This window comes from Leptonotus elevatus, chromosome 14 (genome assembly GCF_054856555.1).
Source record: "Leptonotus elevatus isolate MCC_2025b chromosome 14, RoL_Lele_1.0, whole genome shotgun sequence".
Lineage (NCBI taxonomy): Eukaryota > Metazoa > Chordata > Actinopteri > Syngnathiformes > Syngnathidae > Leptonotus > Leptonotus elevatus.
The window spans coordinates 5,491,700-5,511,098 of record NC_141252.1 but is presented as its reverse complement, the minus strand read 5'-3'; the positions used below and the strand labels follow the sequence as shown (position 1 = coordinate 5,511,098).

Here is a 19,399-nt window from a genome sequence, read left to right as displayed (position 1 = left end):
TGGCAAACATGAAATCAAAGGAGGATTTGTGTCGAGTCCGGCGCAGTTAAAAGAAGACAACGGCAGTTATTAGCTCATTACAGGAGCAGCTTAACGCACGCACACACGTCGGCGCGCGCGCACACACACACACCAACGTGCACGGGCCCCACATAGTAGCAACGACAAAGGCACTTGTTCGGCGGGTCGCATGAGGCCGACGTGTGTCCGACGTCCTGTCTTTGATGCCGCCGCGTCGAAGCGACTTCCTGTTGCCAGTTTCCCGCCTTCGTAACCCCAAAAAGATGTTTTTCTCCTTCTGGTTGTGTTTTTGTTGTGGAGCGCGTCAATGATTCAACATCTTCTCCGTCTTTGTATTTTTCTCGATTTCGCCGCCTTTTGTCTGCGGGCAAGTGCGTTAATAATGGATTGAATTCACTCACTCTTGCGTGCGCGCGTGTGCGTGAAAATAAATGATTAAAAAAATCCAACCCCAGCAGCATTTGAAGTGTTTCCGTGTTGGCGCGTGCGTCCGCGGCAAAGTATCGATCGGAGCGCTCGTTTGTCAGATTGTTTGCGAAGTGAACAGAGCGAGCGTGTGATGAGTTTGTTTGCGAAAGACGACGACTTTTTTTTTCAGGTGGCAGCTTAAGCGCCGCTTAAATGCTTTCTTTCCTTTGTTTTTAGCTTCGACGGCCTCCATTTTCCCACGATCCTCCCGTGGATGGTCCGAGCGCCGTTCAGTTGTTGTGGTCACAAAATGGCGTGAGGAGTTCATACAGTCAACCAAGGCCAAAAGCGGGAGTTCATACTGTCACTTAAGGACTCCGTGGCGTTGGGCGGGCGATGACGCACGTTTTTCCAATTCTCCGAAACTCCGGAACCATTTGCGCTCACAGCAAAATCTGAAAGCGGAGGAGCGGAACTTTACGTTGAGAGAAAAAAAACCTGCTACGATAATAAGACTCAATGAATTGCTTTCAACTTGCCAGAGTGCGCCAATGCAGGACAGTTGACAGCAACGCGACGGTTGAGCTCAAGTCGCGTCTCTCGTCGCCAGGAGGCCTCAGCTAGCATCGGCGCGGTGGCCGACTGGTTAGCACGTCTGCCGCCCAGGGCCGAGGACGTGAGACGGAATCCGGCCTTCCGGGTTTGCATGTTCTCCCCGTGCCTGCCTGGCTGTTCTCCGGGCACTCCGCTTTCCTCCCGCCTGCTGCCCCAAGCCAGCTGGGATAGGCTCCAGCACCTCGCGACCTGAGTGAGGGGCGAGCAGTGAAGCGCTTGGCCAAAACACTCATCAAATAATCCATATCTAAATGTTTATACGCGTCCCGGATGTGTCGAGGGCCCTTTTTAGCTGCTTGCAGCTCGAGTTACTTTTCTTCACGTAAAAGGTCATTAAAGTTCGTTTCATTTTCCTTCTTTTGTTGACGAAAATGTTCTATTTGAGTTCATTTGTTCGTTTTTTGCCCACTCAGACGACCTTGGGCGGACATTGTCTTGAAATGTCTCTCGTGCCTTTGGGTGATTGGACCAGGTGGAAAGTCCCAGGAGAGCACAGATGCTCAGCTGATTGGACGTCCGCGTGGTTAGCACCGGCGTGCGCGCGTTCCGACCTCGTCAGTGAAGGACGGCGGCGGGTTCCGTCTGTCCAGCGCGGCTGCGACTTGATTCCTTCCTTTTTGGACCGCTGGCCTTCCTGGTCTGTTTTTGTGGCCGTGCCGACACTCGTCGCAAAAGCGAACGGCGAGCGAGCCGGCCCCGCCTCCGCGTTCTCAAGTCTTCGGCTTTACGTGGAAACACGCGCGCGCGCGCACCTGCGGCCTGTCGATCGTGTCCCCTGGCGACACGATCGAACCGGCAAAACAAAGATAATAAGCTGTTGGAAACATCAAAGTTCATGTGAGGAGTTCATACGCACGCCTGTGACGGAACTGAAGCGAGCACGCCAGGAAAGGAACAAACAAACAAAAGTTGGTCCAGTTTTGGGGAACCGGCTCAGTCAATTATTTCATGCATGTGTGGAGTTCATACGGTCAAGACGGCCTTGTGGAGTGAATGCAATCGAATAATGGCCGCATGCTAAAGCAGACTTCTCATCGTCGGAGTTCATACCATGAATTGGAGGGCGTGTGTGCGTGGAGGGGGTCGTGGGGGGCTGCAAGTGTGATCCAGCAGGTGTGCTGCTTTTAATGTTGTTGTTTTCTTTTGTCTGCGGGATTTCGCCGTCTTCAGCTTCCTTTAAGCTGCGCGCACGCGCGTTGTAGGCCAAAGGTCACTTCTTCCCACTCGGTTGCCAAACTAATTAGTCATGTCGACTCGCAGGCCTGGAGTGGGATTACAACACACGGTGTGCGTGTGCAGGTGTGTGTGTGTGCGTGTGTGATATTGTGCCAAAGTTTGCTTCTGTTTCTCGCTGCTCTTGTACAAACACAAACAAAATGGCTCCCACTGTTCAGCTCATTGTGTGTGTGTGTGTGTGTGTGTGTGTGTGAAAAATTTAATCGTTTGACAGCTCATATATATATATATATATATATATATATATATATTAGGCTTTACGCCAATCTGACCTCATTGCATGATCGGTGAACGCTTTGGTGTTGAACATAAAGTCGGCCATTTTGATGTGAAAAATCCCATTTGGAGGTCAATGTCATGAAAAAGGTTCCTGAGAAGTTTGTAAATATGACTTCCTGAAACCACTTACACCAAATTTCCTCAACATGTCGACCATGACAAGACATAAAAGTCTCGAGGACAAAATTTCAACGGCAAGTCGGCCATTTTGATTAGAAGCAGCTGATTTGGGGCTCAACGTGAGGTGCAGATCGTTTATTTATCAAATGGGGGGGGGGGGGGGGGGTCCGCCTCCCTCACTGCCACCTTTTGGTCTTATCTCCTCACTCAAGACTTTTTCATTTTGCCTTGTTGACGACATTTTCTCGCTCGCAGTATAAAAAAAAATGCTTTTGTGTCTTGGAGTGCCTTCGTCGTCCGCTTCCTCATCATCACCTTTTGAGTTAATTGACAATTTGATCACAATTTGTCTGATAAAATGCAAGCAAATGGTTTTTGGAAATAGATGGAAAGTCAAGTGGCGTTCGTGGCCTGCATGAAGGTGTGGGAATTTGTGCGCTACGGTCCTTGAACGCAACATCATCAACTTACCTGCTGATAAAACGCGCCATTCTTTGCGTTCTGGTAAATGAGGAAGAAAGAAAAATCTTACGTGTTGAATTTTTGACTGACTCATGTTTTTCATGTGGTATTGCAGCTTTAGTCTCAGATGTTTTTTCTCATAATATTTTGACTTTATGAATAATTGCAAGTTGTCCTTTTCTTTGTTCCTTTTTTAACTGAAGGAATTCAAGTCACACCGTTTTTGCTTTTGGCAAGTTTGGTAGCAAATTGACTGATGGCGCTCGAACACAACCTTGAACATGACACCAAACTTTCCACGCTGCCTGATAGTCCAACGGGGGCGGGGCTTACGCCCGCGTGTGTGCTTTGAGTGTCTCCTGGACGGTAAATCTGCCCGGCGACCGGGCCTCCTGTCACATGACGCACGGGCCGTTTGACCTCCAATTGACCTGCGAGTTAAACCTTGATCTGGCGGGCGACCTTGCCGGCGCGCTAGCTGCCTGCGCACACGCGCCAAAACACACATCTTACTTCCTGGCTGACAAGTGCGACGCAGCTCGCTGAACTTTACGACCAGCGAGCGCGCACACACATGCACGGTGTCAAGCTCTTTAAAACACCATCAAGTCACCAGGCCGAACTTTACGACGTACTTTCAGCTCGTTTTTAATATACACACACACATATGCGCATTCGCATGCGCACACACGTATATACACACTTGGACACACACACACACACAGAAATATACAACACATTGATGCACACATTCTCAGATGCACACGCACACACATATGCGCAAGTGTTGCTTAAGCCCTTTAGGCGCGACATGACGAAAATGTGTCACAGAGTCAGACACGCCTCCTCACGCACACACGCGCGTTGTCGTCGGTCACGATTGTGCGGCGAGCGAGCGGCAGGTCACATGGACGCGACAGGCTCGCTAGCGTCATGATGAAGAGCAACAAGGTTTGAATCCGATCACAATGTCCGATAAGGTCGGGCGGGGCGGACGCTGGAATTCAGAAAATCAGGCTTTCACTTTTATTAGAGGAAGGAAAAGTTGTTTTCATGTCGCTAAATGAATTATGAATCAGTTCCTTCTGAATCTCTGTAAAAGTAGAGCCACTTGGTGCTACGGTACCGTACATGCGGTAGTGACGTAGCAACTTGGATCTAGAAGGCATAAAAAGACGTTCGCCGCCGCCGCCGCCGTCGCCGCCGCCGTCGCCGCTCATGTGGACCGCAAGTTTTCTTTTGCCAAATGCTTCTGTATGACAGCTTTTTAGGGTCACGTATATTTCTTTTCCGGGCGCGGAGGGCAATATTCCCAGAAAAAAGCGCGCAACTTTACCACACTTTGGAAACTTTTTTCTCGTAATATTGCCCCCACCTTGTAGAAAAATAAATCCATTTCTACGTGGCCCTCGTCCGTCCGTTCGCGTTGTTCCAACGTTTGTGCCGTTTTTGAAGGTTTATGTTAGCATGACGCGCTGACGTACGCTGTCGCTCGTCAGGCTGCAGGCTCTGCGCAAGGAGAAGTCCCGGGACGCGGCCAGGTCGCGGCGCGGGAAGGAGAACTTTGAGTTCTACGAGCTGGCCAAGATGCTCCCGCTGCCGGGCGCCATCACCAGCCAGCTGGACAAGGCGTCCATCATCCGCCTCACCATCAGCTACCTGAAGATGAGGGACTTTGCCAACCAGGGCGACCCCCCGTGGAACCTGCGCATGAACGCGCCGCCCCCCAACACCTCCGTCAAAGGTACGACCGGCACACGACGCGAGCGGATCCTTTTAAAGGAAGACCAAAATGTCTTAATGGAGCTTTTTTGTTGTCCTTTTCTTTTCAAATTGAATGTAATGGCCATTTTCAATTTTTCGAATGACGCGTTACGGATCATAAAAACGCCGCGAGAGAGTCGCGGGTGGCGATCAAACTCCATATCGGTACGCGGCCGTCCCTCATCCCTCGTCCCTTGTTTTAAAGACACAGTTTGGTGGATTCTTTTTGTTCTGTGTTGTGAGCTGAATTTTGAGATATGAGAGAGCGTCGGGCTCCCGTGAAGTGAAAAATGAATGTGGCTATTCTTTTGCTCCGCCTCTTTTTCTTTCTGACATTTCTGTTCATTTTTGTTGGGAAAATGGATTTGATATGCGAGTATATTGACTTACGAGTTTGGTCATAGAAGGAGTTGATAACTTGAAAATGCAGATTTCCGAATGGAAGCCGACACCTTTTCGAACAAGACGGACGGACGGACAGGCTGTTAGCTTGTGCGCTAACAATGCGTGTTTTCCTGTGACGCGACGTCGTCTTTGATGAATTTGTGCTGAAGCGGCCGACAAATTAAGCAGACTTTACCTTTGAAATCGACCAGCGCAGCAGCCGGTGTGTGCGTCTCGGTGTGTGCGTCTCGGTGTGTGCGCGCATGCGTGCGTCTTCACGTGTGCGTCTCCAAAGGAAGACAGCACATACGGTCGCCTCGCCGCAACAGATGGCGTCATTGTTGTCAGCACTTTGAAGAGCCGCATGCATTTTAATGAAACTAACCCAAACACCTGTGCGCGCGCGCGCGAGAGAGAGAGAGAGAGAGTGTGTGCGCGTGCGTGCGTGCGACTAGTTTTTCCCAGTGTCGCATGAAGAGACACTTTTCCCGCCACCATTCGTGTTTGTGTCCAAAAGTGGCACAAACATACTCGCGTGTTCCACTTGGCGCCTGTAGGGGGCAGCATAGAAAGTGGCCGTCCCAGAAACAGCAGGAAGTAAACGGCAACTTCATAACGTACACGTGTTTCACCCCAAGTCCACAAGGGGCAGCATAAAGTCAAGTTACGTTTCAACAAAAATGTGCAACTATCGAACATCCCTGCTTCATTAATTCTTATTATTTAATGAATAATTATTAATACCATTTTGACTACAAGCTCTTCTACTGCAACTGTTAGCAGTTAGCGGCATGCTAACTGCTAACAGTTGCACTCGTTCCAAACTTTGTCAAGTCTTGTGGAATTAGCAGCAGAAGGCCATATTTTGCACTGGCCCCTCCCCCTCCCCTGTCCCTCCCCCTCTCGCTTGCCCTTTGCGGTAATTGACCCATCAGTTGCTCTTCTGCAGTTTAGTGTTGCGCCTTTTGACTCGCTGTCACGCGCTCTCCACATCTGCTGCGCCCGCCACACAAACAAGGCTGACCTTTGCAGCATCCTGACACGCGCGTGTGCGTGCGCGTGCGCGTGTGCGCGCCTGCCGTGTTTTAGGGCTGAATTGAGAGCCACGTGGAGGAACGCGCGCGTGCGTGTCTGTTACGTTTGCGTGCCCACTCCCACACCTGCTACTAATTCATTATGCATGCAGATGCGGCGGCGCTAAAAGGCCACACTTCAACGCACACGCACACGTTTCATTCATGCTCTCATATTTCGACAATTAGAAAATAAAGAATTTTACTTTTTAACAGATATATCTTTTGTGTGCGTGCATGCGTTTTTATGTATGTTATAAAGACAAAAATAATAAATCATTATATATATATAATTTTATATAAAAAAATAAATGTCAGCAATTGTGCTGTTTGACTTGAGCTTTATACAAAGTCAAGCTGCGTTTTATCCCGACTAAACGATGGCAGAGCGAGCGAGCGAGGACAAAGAGAGAGAAGACACTCAATTACCGTAGCGGCGGCGGCGGCGTGACGCCGCCTCAGCTTGTTGTCATCTTGAGGCCTCCGCCCAGCGAGCGATGCGTCCCAAGCTGCCAGGTTGGCTTCGGGTCAGGTAACCCTACGCCAACCGCTTTCACCAGCTTTCCAAATTGTAATCGTGATGTCACAGATGACAGCCAAGCAAACACTCTAAAAGCTGTTGGGGCAAAAAGAACCCAAATTGGGTTCCAAAGAGGACTCGACGCTTTGGGTTATTTATTAAAGCAAAAAGTCACAAAACTTGTGATTTGTTTTTGCTTTTTGGTTGTCAAAATGAATAACGCGCCAATTATTTGCTTTCAGGTGACCCAGCTGGGTCCAAAAGGGGCTGTTATTTCAATTAACACCAAAAGTTCAAAGGTCAAAACGAATAACCCACAAAAAACCAAATATGTTGTTTTGGATTATTTTACACACATGAAGAAAACAACAATTTTGTGCTTTATTCATTTGACCCGTCCTTTTGTTTGAGAGAGAGAGAAAAACAACAACTTTTGACCCAACTTGGGTTCTTTTTTTTTACTCGCCTGTTTTTCAAGTGAAATGTCCTTTTCACACTGCGCTTTCTTTCTCACCCGCGCTCTTTCATGGTCGGCTTGCCCATATTTGGAAGTGCTTTTTGAGCGGCATAGCAGGAGGCAGCATATATTTGAAATGGCTGCGCCAACACCTGACACACGTCGCCGCCGTGAACTTTTTCAACTGACGCTCGCGAAAGAACCCGGAAGGGATTTGTGCGCGCGGCGCGTTTTGATTGGCAAGCTGATGATGTGCAAGCGCGTCGTCAGTACGTTGACGGCAGGAAATTGCTTTCAGCGTCTTCTTTTTGCCGTCTGGTCGCAACCCGAAGAGGAACATAATCGCCATGGAAACAATGACCACAAGCCCGCTTGCCTTTATTTTGCCGGCAGACGCACAAAAGCCCGGCGGGTGGCGTCGTTGCGGAGACGAAGAATCGCCGCCAATTGTTGGTAAACGGCAGCAGTTACGTGCGACGCGCGTCCCCTTTTCAGTGGCGCCGCTTTGTCTACTTGGGAGACGCTAATTCACGCTTTTAAATGCGCGCAAGGAACGGCGCATTGTTGTCGTGCGACCGCCTTGAGATACGAGCGACTCGACGAGCCACCGATTTGTTGTTTTGTTTCCTGTTCCCCAAGTTAGGATTATTTTTCTGTTGCTGTGATTCTTGCTCCCATTTTCATTCTTTTGTGGCACAAAAATGCCGTCGTTTTTCTTCTTCTTTTTTGTTGTTGCCGAAATTTGGATTATTTTTCTGTCGCTTCTTGTTGTGTGGATTCTTCTCACCGGCTCAACTTTCTGCTGATGTGGTTTTGAATCCGTGCTCCATTTATCTTTGCATTTTTTTCTTCTACATCTTTTACTTCCATTTTGCTGTTTTGTTTCCATTCTGGCAGATTTGCTTCTGTGTTGCCGTAGTTTGTGCGTGTGCGTGAACCGTGAAAACCGGTTGCCGTAGGAACTGCGACCACTCGTCGGCAGCTCTGCTTTTCAAGGTTTGATCCAGAAGCAATGCGGGTAAAAGATGCCAAAGGAATGACAACTCGTTAGCGGCTTTTTACATCCAGAAGTCCAAAAGGTCGTCCAAGGTCACCGAGAAGCTTCTCGAAAAGGCGGGTAGACGTTTTTTCATGCTCATTTTTAATTGGATAATTGACTATCATGATGCATATTGGAAATAAAAAAAATGCTCATTCATTCCATGAAACACATCAAATCAATCGAAATAATTGAATGAAAGACGAAAAATCGTGTGTCATCTTGCAAATGAATACGTTGCCAACCTTCGAGAACCTTCCCCGCTCTTCAAGGTCACCTTGAGTGACTGTAAACAAGGTTCAAACAGACGCCCCTCCCCCCCACGGACGCACGCCCCTCCCCCGTCATCATGCTGAGTGATGTCATCACATTTGATGCTGAGGGAAACTGAAGCACAACATCACTTCATCGCTTCACTCGGATGACCTTCATAGCGACCTTCGCTTTAAACACTTCTCACCTGCTCGTACGTAAACACACACGCACGCACACACGCGAAAAGGAATGCTGTTCATGTCTCTGTAAAAGCAAGCAGGAGAGTTGGAGGACACACAGATGAATGAAACAGACGAGATCAACTGGAGGAGGAAGGGGCGTGGGGGGTCGTGAGGAGCGGGGGGGGGGGGGGGGGCATGCTCACTGAACTGTGAAGTTCTGCCGCCATTTGAAAAGTCGCTTAGCGGCCGGCCCATTTGCTAATAACACTCGGAACCTTCCTCCTCCTTCTCCTCCTCCTGATCAGCTTGCATCTTCATCTCTCGACTTGAATATTTGCAGAGATTTACATTGAAAACACTTTCTTTTTTTTTACAGTACAAGCACGAGTTGTCTCCGATATCGATAGCAAGTACTCATATCATAAGTACTTTAGACCCCCCCCCCCAATAATGGCCGCAAGATGGCCCGGTATCGGAGCGATACCGAAACGATACCTGGTCGCAATACATTCTTCATTTACATTTAAAATAAAATGTTTATTTATATTCTCCTTAAAAACAACAACAACCAAAAGACAGAGAGAGAGAAAGTTGAATAAGAATGAATTTGACAAAGTCATATTCCAATGAAATTGCATATTTTCTAGAGAAAAAAAAGATCATATATTTCCCCCCCAAACTACATGCTGAGAATGAGAAAGAAAAAGTTGTTTGTAGGGGAAAAAAAATCATAATTCTATTCAAGTTAAAGTTGAAAGGCATCTTTCTGAAAAGGCTGCATTTTTTAACAACATACGTTTCCCTAAAATGTCGCGGAAACATCAACCAAAGATTTTTCAACCATCCGCAAAATCACCAGACAAACCAAAAAGGCCGAATATTCTTGAAAAGCTCCATTAATGGCGGGATTGTCCCAGCGGAGGACAACGTTGATCAAAGAAAAGATCAAATGAACGTCATTTCGCAGTCTTGTCACATTATTGCATCATTCAATAAACACGCCTTCCTTTGGGGGGGGGGGACACGAGCTCTTTATCAGCACCTCCAAAGTGTGTGCGTGCGTGGGTGTGTGCGCGCGCGCGCACGCGCACGCGTTCCAACTTCCCTTTTTGTTGTCTTTTGACTTTTTAGCCTTCAACAACACACACACAATGAATTGGAGTGTTCACGAGCTTTTATTGCACTCTTTATCAAGTCCACATCAGTCGGAGTGTGTGTGCGTGTGTGCACATGTGAGCGTGCTTGTGTGTGCGTGCGCACATTTTCCCATAAGTGCTGCGCCTGAGCCGCAGGATGAGCATCATACATCATAGTTCTACTGTACCAGATAGCTTATCACACACACGCACACGCACGCACGCACGCACACGCTGACGAGGAGTTATTATTGTTGGTTTGTTTTCATTTGGCGTCGTGAGATAAAACATAGATTGGATGTGATTGTCAAGCAGCTTGCCAGGAAGCATCCTGTTAGTTTATCGTGTCACGTGTTAACAGGAATGTGCGTGCGTGTGTGTGCAGGCAATGCGCTTTTTAAAAAATCGATTTGCAAATAAGTTCCATTTTCACGAAAGAAGCCGGCAGCTGGCACGTGGACAGCAAGGCCGGTTGGAATGAAGCTAACATGCTAACGTGTTTGTGGAAGGTGGGAGGGGTACCAGCAGAAAAAGCCTGCAAGCCCCGCCCATCGCCTTCTCTGGTTACTCCGACAAATGTGCAAAGTCCACCCAGAGAGGTCGGACGCCGGATGGCGAGCCGGACGCCGGACGGCGAGCCGGACGCCGGATGGCGAGCCGGACGCTCGAAGCAATCAGCCGCAAGGGCAAAGCACTTCGCCAACTCTGCAACTCAAAACACTGCAATTTAGTTTTTTCTTCTGAGGGAATAGAAAAATACATCCATTTTCAAACAATTTATTTTCTTGTAAAAAAGTTGCTTATTTAAAAACAAAAAAAAACATTCAAATTAAGAAAGTTACAAAAAAGATGTCTATTTTGTTGGATAAATCACATTTTTTCTATATCGTCTAGAAAAAAGTCCTTCCAAAAAACACGTTTTTTTTCTGAAAATAATTCTTATTTTTATGTACTTTATATTATAACAAGCTTGTATGTTTTCTAGAAACAAACAAAGAAAAAAGGAAACAAACGCAAGCTCTTTGCTCCTGGTTTCCACGGCAACACATTTCAGCATCATGTGGTGGCGTGACCTTGTGCTTAGCTGAAAGCTAAGCTAACGTGCGTTCCTGTCCAACGGTCCCCTGGCGTCATCCATCGCCATGACGATGTGCGTTTTACCCCCCGAAATTCAAAACAAAAACAAGTCGGCTTCCAACTGATATGAGAGCGCCGACGCTCCCGCGTGCACTCGCCCACCTCGCACACACCACGATACTTTGTGTGTGTGTGTTAGAGTAGGCTGGTTCCTAATGACTTGTCTCCGCCCACTATTCCCTCAATATCTTCCTGCCTCGCTGAACCCTTGCTCTGCGCGTGCGCGTGCGTGCGTTATATGTTTTTCCTTGATAGCCGAGTAAAGAAAGAAAGCTCAAAAGTGTTGATTATTGTGCATGAAGATCTTTGACGTTGTTTTTCATGGCTTTGCGTCTTGGTTGGCGTCACCGTACCTAATCAAGTGTCCTGGCGTGACCTTCATTTGGCCCGCCGACCAAAGCGAGCGCAGACCGAGACGCCCGCCGTCCGCCGGAACGTGACACGGTTTCACCCTGTTACGATATTAGCCGTTAACGGCAAGCTCCGCCTCCTCCTCGGCCCGTTAACGTCTAATCGGTCGACTTAATCGTCCCCGGCGTGTCTTTGGCGTCGGCGCCGCTTTGCAGATTTTACCGCTGGTACAAAATGTTTCCACTCTGTTAGCGTAGCTAGCTCGTGAACGGATTTTGAAAGCAAACGCGATCAAAGGGTCGTTTTGGGAGGGGGGGGGGGTCAAGCCTGTGGGTGCCGGGGTGGGGTGGTGCTGGGGGGGTTTGGTCTGGGGTTGGGGTTGCCACGCTCGCTCAGCCAAGGCGTCGTAATGAGCGTCCGTGGATTATTAACGCCAGCGCTCGTCAAATCTGAAAGAAGCCTTTAAAAGTCGTCTCGTTCCAATCAAATGTATTCAAACGCCGGCAGCCATGATGACTTTTTAAACAGCTCGGGGAGCGCGTGTGTGCGTGGACGCGCGTGTGTGCGTGGACGTGCGTGGACGTGCGTGGACCGCTTACACTGACTGATGACATCACTTCCTGTCTCTCTGTCTGTCTGTGGATTTTGTGTGCGTGTTTGTATTCAAACGTTATGCTATGCTAATGATACCGCCATGCTAATTGTGCTCTGCGCTGTTTTGGTCCATTTAGGCAGCCGACATCGCCGCCATGTTTGTCTTTAAAATGCAACACTTGGTGATGACACGCACACGCATATTTATAAAGCAAACTGTCTTTTCTATTTGGGTAACACACGCGCACGCACACACCCGGATGCACGCTTGTAGCGAAGCGCTGAGAGCGTGGCCGCGGGGCTTTTATCATTTGCCGATTTTTTCTTCTTTTATTTTGTTGTTTGGAAGTCTCTGCGGTCCTCTTAGCATACCTTGTCTTTTGGAGGAGGAGGATGATGAAGATGATGATGAAGATGAAGCGTGCGGCGGCAGGCGAGCTTTCAAATGAGCTGCCTGATGACATCATTAATGGCGACTAACTGCGCGGCGTAAAAGAGTAAAGAGGAGGGGGCGGGGCCGAACCGGAGGGTGGCGAGGGTTTAAATTTGCCCTAATGAGGTCTGGGGGGACCTCACAAACACCGCAGGCCATAAACACACACGCATCCTGTCTCACCACCTGACCGCGCGTCTGCCGGGATGCAAATGCATTCTTCGTACACTTCCTGTTTCCTCGACTTCCTCTTCCGCCGACTTTTCCCGGACTTTTTTGTGTGCACTGCTTCCCATTTCCTCGACTTTCGCACCTCATTGTACACAAGTTGGCGATAATGATGAGATAAAAGTTCAAACGGCCGCATAGTTTAGAGATAAAAGTTGTAAATTACTCACAAGGTCATATTTCTTATATATATATATATATATATATATATATATTTTAAAAAATGCACATTTTCTGCTCGCATTTTGGAAAAAGTTCCCAACAAGACATTTTTCAGAAAAAGACGAATCATGAATTTTCTGGAAAAAGGCTTTAAGATTCTCCCCAAACATGATGTGAAGTCATATTTTCCAGAAAATGGCTGCCTACTTTCTAGATATAAGTTGTAACTCACAAGGTCATATTTCTAAAAAAAAAAAAAAGGCACATTTTTGGAAAATATGCTTTATATTTATTCCAAAAGCTTGACTTTTTTAGGGAAAATTCCCCAAAAGACTTTTTTCTTTTTTCTAGGGAAAAAAAGGTCACAATTTCTGAAAAAAAAGGTATATTTATTCCAAAAGTTCTACGGAAAAGTTGTATATTCTCTAAAAGGATTTTTTTTTCTAGAAAAAGTTCTAAATGAAATTTTCCAGAAGCAGTTTTGGAGTTTAAAGGTGATTAGCATGTCGCTAACCTGTAAATTGCACAGCTGACCTCACTGGTTCCTCTTGTCCTGTGCAATGTGTGTTTGTCATGCCAGGCTGGCTCAACGTGTGTGCGTGCGTGTGCGTGTGCGCGTGCGTGTGCACGTACCTGTGTGTGTGTGTGTGCGTGCGTGTGTGTGCGGCTTTGCTTGTTTCAGTGTGTCCGAGTCTCACCGAGTCTTCTTCTGTCCTGTCCTGTGCTTTCTCTCTCCTCGTGTGTACGTGCGTGTGCATGTGTGTGCGTGCGTGTGCACGTGTGTGCTTGTGTGTGTGTGTGTGTGTGTGTGTGTGTGTGTGTGTGTAGCTATCGGCAACCAGAGGAGGAGGACCCCCAGCACGCTGGCCTCAGACATCTTTGCGCCGCACCTGGGCAGCCACATCCTGCAGGTAAGACGCCACAAACGTGATCGTCACGCGTCATCTGCAATAAATACGACAACTCGCTCTTTTTTCTTGCGTTCCTATTGATCTCTTCTTGTAAATCGTTTTTTTCTTCCTTTCTTTTTTATGGGCATCTATTATTTGTGGATTTCGCAATTTTTTCACCGTTTTTTCCCAATCACCAACTTGGTCACAATTACGGTCATTTCTGGGCTACAAGCCGCTACTTTTTCACGTGCATTCGACCCTGCGGCTCATACAAAGGTGCGGCTTATCTGTCAGATCACAAGGGGGCGCACTATAAAGGAAGCGCAAGATCGTCAGGCAGAGCCAAACGAGTGAGCCCAAATACAGCCGGAGAGACAGAACCAGAGCCAGACAATTTGCGCACTCATTATGGAAAAGAAATGAGCTTGAACCCGGTGCGCTAACATTAAAACACCCGCGCGTGTAATGTGTCCGTTAGCATTGTTTTTTTAATAGCAGGGTTTTTGTTGTTTTTCAACGTCCACACTTTGCTAATTTGGGCTTTTTTGGGGAATTTCTTTTAAATGTATTTTTATTGTTTGTTTTTTTAATGTCAATTAAAATGACTGGTAATTCTTGTCAATTTTTGTTATTTTCAAGTTGCTTTTTGTACCGATCCCTTCTTATTTGCATTTCTTGAAAAAAAAAAGTTTTCATTTGTCATAAGAACTATCGTGAACATCAATGAATGTTCACGCTCGAACCTGGAAAGCGGGCGTTTGCTGTACGTCATTTTTAGGCGGATTGAAAGTCAAATTGGCATGCTGATTGCAAGTTTTTTTTATTGCATGTTTTTTTTACTCCTTAGTTTACCGTGGAGGTCATCTCCACTGACGAGCTGTAGTAAGACTGTAGTAAGAAGCGCTGATTGCGATCGGACCGGTGTCCAGCTCCGTGGCAACTTGTTTGCGTCGTCACAATTGAGACGTGTTGAGAGATTTGAGCAGCTCTCAAGAGGTCACGATTTGCAAGAACTCGAAGCTGGAAAAGCTCAACCTAAACATGGCACTCGTGCCTGTTTCTCACAGATGTCAATATTTGAAAGAACAAGCACAAGAATATAGAATTTTTCAGAAAACGGGAACGTATCGTGACGTGATAGAGATGAGATCGGTTTTGGATTCTTGCAGGCAAAAATGAGTTAACAGCTGTCAGACAGAAGTCAACGAAAATGGTCTTCCCGGACGTACGACAAAGTCACATGATCAGTGGGAAACGACACAAACGGAGGCGTGGCCGGGTTAACGAGCGCGGCGTGACGAGCAGATCCCGTCCATGCACTTGACATCCCATAATATATTGTTATAATCCCCCCAGAGTTTAGGCGGCAACCTCGACGTGATTGAAGCGCTGCCGCCATTGGAAGTGACACCCGCAACGCCTCCAGGCATCTCCGTGCGTGCGTGTGCGTGTGCATGCGCGTGCGTGTGTGCGTGTGCTTAACATGTCACATTTGTTGTCAGTCCAAGCAAAAGTCAAACATTAAGCAAAGAGACTTGCCGCCTTTCAGTCCGCTAGCTTAATGCTAACACAAATTAGCATCGGTGTTGGGCTGCTTTAACCCTTTCATGAACTGATTGAGGGTTTGTCTTGTCCCACTGTTTCCCCGGACACTGTCCAGCTGGGGACAAAAAAAGTCAAGCTCAGGAAAATGTTTTGAGAAATAAGCACGTTAACGTCCATGTTGCCTTTGAAGGCAAAGTCAGCCCTGCCAACATTAGCCACGTTAGCCATGCTAGCTCCCTTTGATAACGACAGCTGTCCAAATGAGTGCATTCTTGCTCAGTTCATTTAAAGTTCCTTAAATGCCACAAATATTTGAAACGTGATTAATGACCACCCCTTACTTGCAAAGCCTGTACTGACGACATTATAAATTGAATAATTATGCATATATTTGAGGGTCAAGTTGGATTTTACCGTTTTAAAAATGTCCACAATTATTATTATTAAGTTACATCATGTTAAATATGAGATAGCTTTTAACATTAAAAGAAACTTGTGAAGTCATGCGATTAATTACAATTGAGAAAATGGAATCCCCTGATCGATACCCTGAATTATTACACATTACGCTACTCGAACCAACGGCACGAGACCAATTAGAAGCCAGTATTTGGTGGTCATGAGCTCTAGCATAGCAACAGTTGCTATGCTAGCATTTTCTTGTGGAAAGCACGGCTGATACTCGGCTCATAATGACGTTGAATTAGCGACGTGAGTAGGAAATGAGTGAAAGCGCTCGTTAGCGACACGACCATGTGGAAAAAGTCATGAGCGACCATTTTGATATATGTTGGGGTCGGACGGCACCAGTCGGGTACCGTTTGACAAAATGTGAACATGTTTACGGAGGTGCGCGCTACTAACTTGAAGCCGGTAGCTAGCGTGTGTGTTCGCGTGTTAGCTAGCATGCGAGCTAGCATGATGGCCATCTTCATTAAGACGGCGCGGCCCGCGGGCTTAATCTCCCTCGCCGGGCGTCGCTAAGTGACTCGCTGGCATTCATTAGCGCCGCGCTCGGGCGCGATCAATCACGCCGCCTCGCTGGCGTTCTTCAAATGTCATCCGCAAACTTCTCACAATCAATTAGGCCAACGATTAATGAGGCCAATTTGCAGACACGGCCGCCGTCGTCCCGCGTGCGCAAAGGTTAATATATGGACGTTTTCATTTGGGTGTAGGTGAGCATCAGCTGGGTGGGCCCGCGCTGGTTCTTCGCTCTGACGGAAATTGCGTTGCTTTGCAAGCGCGCCGGCAACGCCAGACGTCGAGCGCGCGATTAGCGCTAACCAAGCACAGCACAGATGAAAACACAACCATGCTAACACGTTTTTGCTTCTTGTTGTTTTCGGGAGAAAAAATCTTCTTTTTTCTTTTTGTCATGGAAGTTATCTTGATGTCAATTATTTACAGATTTTGGCTATTCGCACGATTTTGTCCCCATCGCACACTTTTAACAATTTTTCTTCCTGGTGCCAATTTGTTCACGAATGTTCACCATTTTTCACTTTTTTTTCATGAATCCGCAAATTGTTTTTTAATAACATTTCATTTCAGTGTTTTATTTAGTTTTAGTTATAATACATACATTTGTTTAATTTTAATCATTTTAGTTATAAGAAATTTTAATTTAGTATGAGTTAACAGTCTTTTGACCAAAACGAATTAAAAGCTTTTGTCACAAACAAGTCATGTGAATGTGTTTGAGTTTTAATCCAATTTAGTCGTCAAAATTTTCGTCGACATTTTCATGTCGTTTAACACACAAGACGCATTTATTTCAATAAAACATGTTGAACTGACACTTATTTTTCACCTAAATAAAAAAGCGCATCATTGCTTGAGACGAACGTGCACAATCAATGAGTGCTTCTTTTCTCGTACCCGCGTTTTCCTCACGGAGCAGCCAATGAAATCCGAGTATTGTTTTATAGACAATGGAGATGGCGTCATGCGTCTTGCAGGTGTTTCCATGGCAACGGATTGTGTACACGCGTGTGTGTGCGTGCGCGTGTTGTTTTAGATTGCCGTGTTCGACAGCAGCTGATGTACGTTGGCCTTTTGATTGACAGCCTGACAGGAAGCGGTGTCGCATCTTGGCGCCGTCGGCTTTAATTTGGTTGTCGCCGTGACGACGGTGGACCGACGCCCGCTTGCGACTTCCTGCCGGTTAGCCATGAATGATGTGCGCGTTTCAAAAGGGGTTGGGTTTCAAATGAGGATTTCGAGTCAGGGTCAGGGTTCAAAGTGTAGGTTCGGGTTTTGAACAAGGCTGACGGTGCCAAATTCCCTTTTGGTACCAGAGTTTGGGTTTTGACTGAACATTCCAGGCAAAGCTTGTGGTTTCAAACAAGGCTTCCCAAACTCGGGTTAGGATAAATAGGGTTTGAAACGAGGATGTCCAATGGTGCCATCTGCGACCTTTGACCCCATCCTCATGTGTGTGCATGTGCAAAATTGAGAGGATGCCAATGTGAAACCTTTTTTTGTGTTGGAATTCGCGACTCTCTCTCTCTCCTATTCGCTCGCCCTCATCTCTCTTCCACTCGCTCGCTCGTTGTCTCTCTCTCTCTCCCTCTCTTTCCCCCTCCCTTCCCCGCCCCTCCATTGACCGGTGATGTCCCTCGCCCTTCATTCATCCGCCCGATGTATCACTCTCATGCAGTCATGTCGTCCCGCCCGCGTTGTTGTTTGCGCGCGCGTCACGGATGCCGCAGCAGCTGGCAGGGGCGGGCCCCAGAGGCATTGTGGGTAGGGAGGGGGAGGCGATGTCTGGCTCGGGTCCCATCAGCAATCTGGTGCCCGTGCTTGTATGCGTGCGCGCCATATGCCGTGCGTGCGTGTCAATCCTGTTTGTCGTGTCACGTGTCACGGCGTCGAGCTCCTCGACATTCTCGCGCTGTTTGTTTCGTCCTTGGCGGCGCCCCGGGAAGGTGGGCGGGGCTTCCCTCAGCGAGCCGCGGGATTCACGGCATTGGTGCCTTTGCACTTGTGGGACGAGGTTTAGCAACTTTTCACTTGGGCTGATCAACTTTTTTCCTTGTCCAAAAGCACCTCGGAACATGTCATGTTAAATATGAATACGCGATATCATTTCAAAAAGAATGAATAGTGGAAGCGGCTGGGGAGACGCAAGTCTGGCCTCCCCGCAAGAAAAGGGTTTGAAGTCAGGATTAGGGTTTCAAATTCAATTTTCAAACCAATTTTTTCCCTGCAAAAGTTTGGGTTTCCAATCAGTTTGAAGTCCGACTTTTCAAGTTCGGCCTTCAACCTGCAATTACGGTTTCACGCAAAGTACGCCATCGAATTTGCCTTTTCAAAAGTTAAGGTTGACGTCAAATTAGGCTTTGAAGCAAACGGTAGCCACCAACGTTCGGGTTTAAAATGACAGTTTCAAGCCAAGACTGGGCTTTCAAACCCGGGTTTTAGTTTCAAACCCGGGTTTGAAGTCCGGCTTAGTTGTTTCCGATCTGATTCAGACAAAGATTTTAGTTTTCATGCATAAGATAAGGGGTCAAAGTTGACCTTGAATCAAAGGTTTGGGTTTCAAGCCAGAGTGTTTGTTGAGCTTCAAAGTGTTTTTGGGCTTTCAAAATCGGGTTTCAAGCTCGGGTTCGGCCTTCAACAAGGCTTTCAAAACAGTCGCAGGCAAAAAAAAAAAAGGTTTTGTCACACACGTCTTGATCTAAATGTGGAAAGCTGCAGTGGCTGTGTGAATGTGGCAATGTTCTGTTTCAGTTGAGATGAAGAAGATGATGATGACGATGATAATGATGACTGCTGCATGTTTGACGACGTCACCGAGTGATGCTTATTGAAATGTCATGTCACTTCCTGTTGCACCTCCACCTCAGCGTGATGTCATATTTGTTCTCCGCTGGCTGCCCGACTCCCTTTTTTCTCCTCCTTTTTTTTCTCTTTGCTTGCTCCCAGCGCGGCGTGCGCTCGCTTGATTTCCTGGCCGCTCGGCTAATCAAAACGCATGAAGGCCGTCAGGCCAAATGAAGACAAATGGAGGACGCCGCCGCTTTGGACTCATTAGCCATCCGGCGACGCCCTCCTCCTCCTCCTCCTCCTCCTCCTCTTCCTCCTCCTCCTCCTCACAGCC

At 47.3% G+C, this 19,399-nt stretch overlaps 1 protein-coding gene across 7 annotated transcripts in view; it reads left to right on the top strand.

Annotated features, from left to right (window-relative positions):
- The window catches only part of npas3 (neuronal PAS domain protein 3), an 84,154-nt gene that overhangs the window by 28,341 nt on the left and 36,414 nt on the right, over positions 1–19,399 (top strand). For 5 of the 7 annotated variants that reach the window (XM_086095026.1, XM_086095028.1, XM_086095025.1 and 2 more), the window contains 2 exons: positions 4,641–4,885; positions 13,685–13,767. In XM_086095026.1, the coding sequence (XP_085951152.1) occupies positions 4,641–4,885; positions 13,685–13,767 (328 nt within the window). The remainder of the gene's footprint in view (positions 1–4,640; positions 4,886–13,684; positions 13,768–19,399) is intronic. The other 2 variants (XM_086095031.1, XM_086095030.1) reach the window with 1 other exon arrangement.